Below are 8,389 nucleotides of genomic sequence, written 5' to 3'. Positions count from 1 at the left end.
AATTGCTAACCTAAATAACAAGATTCATTGATGAAGAGTAGATAAAATTGCCCAAAATAGCTAAGAATCTTGAACCCACCAGTGCAGCTGCTTAATTACAATATCTGATACCCTAAAAAATGGGAAAAGAAACTATTTATACTAAGCTGAAAATTTTGGACAAAAATTCCCTTGCGGGGTTAGTGCGGACCGCACAAAATGGTGTGCGGCCGCACTAGGGCTCTGATCCTGAAAATCTGACTCTCTGAACTCTGGCAGTGCGGACCACACAGAATGGACTGCGGCCGCGGAGGTTTCTAGTGCGGTCCGCATAGAATGGACTGCGGACCGCATTGGCTTGAAAGCTCCAAACTGCAACTTCTCTAATTCTTGGCTCTGCGGACCGTACTAAATCGAGTGCGGCTGCATTACCTTCACTGCGAATCGCACAAATCCTAGTGCGTCCACATTGCTTCTTTGCCTGGAATTCCACCTCTCTAAATCTCCTTGTGCGGCCGCACTAGGCCTGTTTTGCCTGAGCTTTGTTTTGTCTTGGGACTTGTGCAAGTTTCACTCCTTTTTGAGCTGATCTTTGACATTTTGTCACTTTATTGATCAAACATACAATCAAGCACAACTTGTGAGCCTCTCGGGACTATTTTGTATGAATTTCTCATCAAAACATAAGCAAGAAAGAGCATAAAATGTATCAAAATCCCTAGTTATCAACTCCCCCAAACTTAAGCTTTTGCTTGTCCTTAAGCAAACAAAATAAGACCCACCCCTTAAGGGAAAATCCAAGAAGTTTTTAGTTGACCTAAAGTAACCTCATCCAGCATCAATTGGGACTAACAATTGCCCTCGATACAAATGAATCATTAACAACTTTTACTCTTTGAAACACCATGGATTAAGTGCGACACAAAAGCATCAAGAGATGGCTCAACACATCAAAGGACTCTTTCTATTACTTTGGTCATTGTGGAACCCAAACTCACACATCCTCAACTCTCCCTAAGAAAACCTCACCTTTAGAATAGTGGCACTCAAAATGAGGTTAATGGAAGTTCACTCATCTCTCTCAAGAAAAAGCCACAAGTTCGGCTCTAGGTACTATATGCTTGCCCCATATGTGAGTATCCATTAATGTAAGCTTCATTCAACTCAAGATCATATAGGGTTTTTGTGGAGACATTGTGAAGGCTTTTGGTTCGGGGTAGGAAATGTTTTGATCTAAGTAAGTTCCATCTTCCCTTAAGCACTTCTTTTGATTCATTTGGCACACATTCACTTGACTCTTTGAGTCATTTCACTTCTTTCTAAGGGGTTAAAGAGACACACTGTCACTCTTTCTTATGCATTTCACACCTTTTCTCCTTTTTCAACTTTCCACACCTTTCATTCTTTGCTTTTCTTGAATCCCTTTTTATTCTTTTTCACATTGAACATTTTTTTTGTTTTTTTTTTCTTTTTCATTGCCTTTCCTTTTCTTTATTTTTGTGCCTTTTTACCACTTTGTTGCAATCCTCGTCTCTCCCCCCAAACTTATACTTTTACCAAGCGCTAAAGGAAAGCTCGGGTGCCAAGAGAGGGTATCTTTTAGAACAGGTATAGGCTTGTATCATGGTTCTTGAAGGAAGAAGGTCTAAGGCTCAAAAGGGTTGACTAGGGATCTTATCATTGGTAGGTTATGGAAGTGTTCAAGCTATCATTTGGACCAAGGAGAGCCTATAATCATGTCTCAAGTCAAAATTCACTTAGGATTTTGCCTCAAACAAACATTTAGGGCAAGTTCTAGACCAATGGCTCGGGACATGGACTTACAATACGATTACTCACCACACAAGCTATGGGATTGCTAAAGACACGGAGTCGTGGGCCCACAACGACCTTAGATAAGATTTGAGCACACAATGGTCCCGAAAAACTACTTGATGATTATCGGTCAACACAAGTCTCAAGGTCATTACTTTCACCATCCTAAACACAATAATTTGTTTTTGACCATAAGATCAAAGGCAAATGTGCTAGGCCCAAGCGAAGCTTTGCTTGAGGCACCCTTGACTACTAACTATTAAAAAACAAAAAGAAAAACGGACTCAAACCCTTAAGAAGGTTGTCACACCATCCATCATTGGGAAAAGCCACCCGGTTCACACAACACTCCACCTTTGGAAAGAACTGTGGCATTAAGAAAACCAAAGGCTTATTGCAAACTTGAGAAACAAGAAGCTACGAATCACAAATAAGAAGCTAAGAACAAAAAATTTGCGGAAAGTAGAATGAATATATACAAGAGGGGATTTGAATATACAATAGATGGGATGAATATGTACAATGTAACATAATTTTTTATACAGGCCCAAAATAAAATAAAAAGTGCGATAAATGTACGAAATGTTAAAATTATATACAACCCAAAGATGAAAAATCAAGAAAGCATAAAAAAGTATCAAATATATATACAATCATCTGAATGAATAAAAAGTAGGGCCTACCCCCTCAAATGAAAGATGACATTGTTCCCAATGCCAACTAAACCAAATAAAGCATCAAAAAGAGAGAGAAAAAAATATATATAGGGGCTCCCTATGGCATGTCTATCTGCATAGGCTCCTAAGCGGTCCCAGGGTCCTCACTGTGCTTGGGCACCTCAGACTGGTTCCCGGTGGCCTGCTGCTCTGCTGCTGCTAGGACCTTTTCCTAGACCTGATAGGATCCTGAAGTGCATCCTGAGGCTAACTGGAGGAGGCCTTCGGTGGGTCGGCCAACTGGATGACTACATCATCCGCTTTGGAAATCATCCTCTTTCTCTTTGGAGGCCTCTATGACTGCTCTGGATAGGGATGAGCTACTGGCATAGGATCATCAAGCAATAAGTCCAAAGGCAGCTGGTCTGTCTTCAACCGGTCAACATCAACCCTCAGCGCCTTTACGGACTCCTTGGAATCCTGTGTTTTCCTCAATTTCTTGAGCTCCCTAGCAAGCTCCTTGAGAGACTAGCTGTGTGAAGCAACTGCATCTGTGAGCACCTCCTTAGTGTCGAGGATTTTCTTCTGGTTGTATAAAATCACTTTCAAAGCATCCTCTATCGACTGGGAAACCTGTGGGGCTGGAGGTGCCGACTAAGCCTCTACCATGGTAGTCAGGATGGACAACTTTGATGAGGCAGTCTGCATCCAGTTGTTGATACTCAGAAGTGCCTGGCTCAGTCGGTGGGTAGTAATAGGATGGTCCCGGAAAGATGGAATCTCCGGGTCCCCTGAGGTGGATGGACCAGGAGGGGTAGCAGTGGAAGTAGAGTCAGGCTCAGCTGGAGTTACTACCACAACTGGCTCTTCAGACTGGCCAGTTGGAGCAATAACTGTACTTTTGAAGTTCTTGCTCTTGGGGTTGTCATCCCCCTGCATGTTGTACCAGGAGAAAGGGACCTTCGCTTTGACTTTGATGTCAAAGGGCCTCTTCTCCACTTTCAGGTCCCGGAAGTACATAGTGAGGAACTGGGGAATAGGTAGTTTCTGTCATGCTCCGCACCCACAATAGTAATAATTCGCGACATCATATTCCCCACATTGATTGGGTACCCCGCCATGATTGAAGCCACTAACACAGCCCGGTAGAGAGGGAGGGAGTTATCATGTGTCGTGGGGTCCAGCCTACTACATACAAAGGTCTCCCACCCCTGTGCCTCGAAATTCAAACTGCACCTCAGAATTTTGACTTCAGCAGTCAACCAATCGGGAGTGGTACCTGGGATTGCCAGGTACTGTGCCAACCATGGGCGGACCCCCTCGCCCATTTCCATCTTTGCCATGTATAGGGTCTCATCTTCCTCATTAATCCCAAGATAGTCATTGATTGTCTTCCTGTCGAACAACACCTTCAGATTTCGAACCTTGGTTACTTTGGAGCCCTTTTTGATGTGGGCTACGTTGCTGTAAAATTCCTTGACCAAATGTTCATTGGCATCCCCACACCCATCTAGAAAATGTTCTTAGCCCACTCTTGTCCTAAACTGCCTCCTCACGTTGGGGTTGTGAGGTAGCAAGTCTCTATCAATAAAATTCCTCTCCGGGATCAACTTCCTCACCGGCCACCATTCCCCGAATTTGTGGTATGCTACTTCGCTAAAGAACCAGTCCTACCACACCTCCGGCTTCCTAGTTCTAGCAATACCCCCCCCCCCACTTGCAGTTCACCTCCTTCTCCTACTTCTTCGTCTCCCCCTACTTCCTCCTCATCACCTACTGCACCCTCTCTAGATAATGAAGCTATGGGAGAGGTGGAGTATTCCCCACTACCATCACCTGAGCCCTCAGACGACCCAGAAGAGATGTTTACTGATGTTTGGGCAGTGGGGGATGCTAGAGGTGTATCTCTTAGTCTATGCCTCTCCGGCCAGTCAGGGTTGTATTCTGGGATTGAGTTCGAAGAGATCTCCCGGGAGGGCTCGTACTCACTCCCCGACATGTCAATGGCTCTGTCAGCAGCTTTTATCGCCTTCCACATGTTTTGATGTTTTGCCTAGCTTGGGGAGTGAGTTTTATCATTTTCTGCTTCCCTCCAACGGGAAGATCCACCTCTGCCAGGTTGTTTATATCCATTGCCACGTTGTTTTACCATTGTCTACAAATACAATTCAAATGGCTTTGTTAGTATCAGTTGCAGCAGGCAAGAAACGGAATTGCAGACAGAAGAAAAATGTTGCAAACATGTTGCAGAAGGCACCCAGTGCGAACCGCACAAATTTGTGTGCGGCCACAAAGGGGCCAATGCGGACCGCACAAAATGGCCATGCGGTCCACACAGGGGTGGGGATCAGACTACCCACCCTCTGTATCTAAGCAGTGCGGACCGCATAAAATGTAGTGCGGCCGCACTAGGGCCAGTGCAGTCCGCACAAAATGTATTGCGGCCGCACTGCCCGAAGTTCAGCTTCCATGTATTTCATCAATGTGGTCCGCACAAAATGGTACTATGGACCGCACAGGGGCACCGCGGACCGCACAAAATTGACTGCGGTCTGCACTGAGTGCCCAGTTGTGGCACTAAGTTAGGGTTCATGGATTTTCGATTTTAGGCTCAATTTTGCACCTAATTAATGTCCCTAAGTGATTTACCAATGTTTTCAACTACTCAGTCCTACACTAATCGAGAAATTAACAAGCCTAATGAAGAAACTACAGGAAGAACAGAATGAAAGACAAGAAAAGCAAAAAGATAAAGGAAAATAACAAAATTAAAGAAATTACAATGAAATTAAGTTACCAGATGTGAGATGAAATGAATCTTAACAAGTCCAAGCAATGAGTTACGAGCAATATGGAGGATGAGGGGTCCTATTTGCATTGACCGTCTTTGACAATATGCTTTTGATTTCCCTGTTAGAGACTTCCACTTGACCACTTGCTTGAGGATGATAGGGGGTAGAAACTTTATGATTGACACCATACTTTGAAAGCAAAATGTCGAAAGCTCTACTGCAAAAATGATACCCCTCGTCACTGATGATTGCACGCGGAGTACAAAACCTTGTAAAAATGCTTTTCTTGAGGAATGCAACAACACTCCGGGCTTCATTGTTGGGCAAAGCCACGGCTTCAACCCACTTTGAAACATAGTCAACCGCCACAAGAATGTAAGTGTTCTCACAAGAGCTAACAAATGGGCCCATGAAATCAATGCCCCATACATCAAATATATCAACCTTAAGGATGGTATTGAGAGGCATCTCATCTTTCTTCAAAATTCCACCCGCTCTTTGGCATTCGTCGCATCTCTTCACAAAATCACCCGCATCTTTGAACAAGGTTGGCCAATAAAACCCACAACTAAGAACTTTAGAAGCCGTCCTTCCCCGCCATGATGGCCACCATAGGGAGAGGAATGACAAGCCTCCAAGATACTCAAATGCTCCTCCTCCGGGACACACCTTCGGATCACACCATCTGTGCAAATCTTGAACAAGTATGGTTCATCCCAATAGAAGTCCAAACTATCCCGCTTGAGCTTCTTCCTTTGGTTAGAAAAGAGCTCACACGGGATTATACCAGTCACAAGGAAATTAGCAACATCGGCAAACCATGGCATATCATTCATCGACACCGAAAGGAGTTGTTCGTCAGGAAATGAATCATTGATCTCTAGGCCATCACGAGGTCTCCCCTCCTCCTTCAAGCGGGACAAGTGGTCCGCCACTTGGTTCTCACTACACTTCCTGTCCATAATCTCCAAATCAAACTCTTGAAGTAACAAGACCCATCGCATCAGTCTAGCTTTGGAGTCCTTCTTCGTCATCAAGTACCGGAGTGCGGCATGGTCGGTATGAATAATAACCTTACCACCCATAAGATATGGCCGAAATTTTTCCATAGCAAACGCAATAGCCAAAAGTTCTTTCTCGGTCACCGTGTAGTTCACTTGAGCATCATTCATTGTCTTGCTCGCATAGTACACTGGATGAAACATTTTGTTCAATCTTTGACCCAAAACTGCCCCAACCTCAACATCGCTCGCATCACACATGAGCTCAAAGGGCAAGCTCCAATTAGGTGCAGTAATGATAGCAGTGGTGGTCAACTTATGCTTGAGAAGTTCAAAGGCTTGCATACACTTTTCATTAAACACGAACTTAGCATTTTTTTCTAACAACTTGCACAGGGGCTTCACTACCTTCGAAAAGTCTTTGATAAATCTCCGGTAGAATCCCGCATGCCCAAGAAAACTTCAGACTCCCTTGACAGATGTAGGGGAGGGAGACTTGAAATCACATCGATCTTTGCTTTATCTACCTCAATACCATGCTTCGAAATTTTATGCCCAAGAATAATTCCTTCTCCACCATAAAATGACATTTCTCCCAATTGAGAACAAGATTGGTTTCTTCACAACGGGTCAACACCCTATCAAGATTCTTCAAGAACTCATCAAATGAATCTTCCACAACACTGAAATCATCCATGAATACCTCCAAGATGTCTTCCACCATATTAGTGAAAATGGCCATCATACACCGCTAAAATGTAGTTAGTGCATTACACAACCCAAAAGGCATCCTAGAGAAGGCAAAAGTGCCATATGGACAAGTGAATGTGGTCTTCTCCTGATCTTCCGGAGCAATCAAAATTTGGTTGTACCCAGAATATCCATCTAAGAAGCAATAAAAGGCACGCCCAGCAAGTCGGTCTAACATTTGATCAAGGAAAGGCAAAGGGAAATGATCCTTACGGGTCACTTTATTCAACTTGCGGTAGTCCAAGCAAACCCTCCAACTAGTGACTGTTCTTGTGGGAATCAACTCATTTTGAGAATTTGTAACCACAGTCATGCCACCCTTCTTCGGTACACATTGCACCGGCAAAGTCCAAGAGCTATCAGAGATGGGGTACACAACCCCGGCATCCAACCACTTGATCACCTCTTTTTTCACAACTTCTTGCATTGCTTCGTTCAATCTTCTTTGATGCTCCAAGGAAGTTTTTACATCATCCTCCAAGATAATTTTGTGCATACAGAATGTGGGGCTTATTCCCCAAATATTAGCTAGAGTCCATCCAATTGCCTTTTTCCGCTTTTGAAGCACCGCCAATGTGGCATCAACCTGCATGTTAGTAAGGCAAGAAGAAAGAATAACTGGAAAAGTAGAATGTGAGCCTAAGAACTCATACCTAAGGTGTGGAGGAAGTGGTTTCAACTCCAACACCGAAGGCTCCTCAATTGAAGGTTTAGTTGGTGGAGTCTTTCTATTCTCGAGATCCAAAGACAATTTCCTAGGCTCATAAGAATAAGAGCCCATTCCATATAAAGCATTCATGCAATCCACTCGGCTTGCATCCTCACTAACATCAAGATTCAACAATATGGCCTCCAATGGGTCCTCCACATTGATCATTGCACTAGTGTCATCAATTATTACTTCTGTGACGAGATCAACAAAAGAACACACCTCGGTACTTTTGGGTTGCTTCATAGATTTGCACACATGAAAAATCACATTTTCATCACCCACCCAGAAGGTGAGTTTCCCTACTTCCACATCTACCAATGCCTTCCCCGTAGCTAGGAAAGGTCTTCCCAATATGATTGGAACTTCGTAGTCCACTTCGCAGTCCAATATCACAAAGTCAGCTGGCACGATAAGTTTGTCCACACAGACAAACACATCATCAATAATACCCAAAGGTCTCTTCATCGATCTATCTGCCATTTGTAACCTCATGGAAGTCGGCCTAGGTTGCCCAATACCCAAAGTTTTGAAAACTGAGTAGGGTATCAAATTTATACTAGCTCCCAAATCACATAGAGCCTTGGCAAAATCCGCACTCCCAATGGTGCAAGGAATGGTGAAAGCACCGGGGTCTTCAAGCTTCGAGGCCATTGAATGCACTATAGCACTAACTTGGTGAGTCAT

At 43.9% G+C, this 8,389-nt stretch overlaps 1 protein-coding gene across 1 annotated transcript; it reads right to left on the bottom strand.

Annotated features, from left to right (window-relative positions):
* Positions 1–4,503: 4,503 nt before the first annotated feature.
* Positions 4,504–8,389, bottom strand: LOC138890222 (uncharacterized). Its single transcript, XM_070173588.1, has 2 exons — positions 7,823–8,389; positions 4,504–4,605 (listed from the first exon to the last, which is right to left on the bottom strand). Exons 1-2 carry the CDS (start codon positions 8,387–8,389, stop codon positions 4,504–4,506), a joined length of 669 nt encoding a protein of 222 aa, XP_070029689.1.

Source organism: Nicotiana sylvestris, chromosome 4 (genome assembly GCF_000393655.2).
Source record: "Nicotiana sylvestris chromosome 4, ASM39365v2, whole genome shotgun sequence".
In the NCBI taxonomy this organism is placed as follows: Eukaryota; Viridiplantae; Streptophyta; class Magnoliopsida; order Solanales; family Solanaceae; genus Nicotiana; species Nicotiana sylvestris.
This window is presented reverse-complemented; position numbering and strand designations above follow the sequence as displayed.

What these genes read in the sequence shown, in the direction of transcription:
- LOC138890222 (XM_070173588.1), bottom strand. Translation starts at nt 8,389, where the DNA reads ATGACTCACCAAGTTAGTGCTATAGTGCATTCAATGGCCTCGAAGCTT. An exon ending in CCATATTGTTGAATCTTGAT is followed by an intron (nt 4,606 to 7,822) that starts GTTAGTGAGGAT and finishes TTGTATTTGTAG; the next exon opens with ACAATGGTAAAACAACGTGG.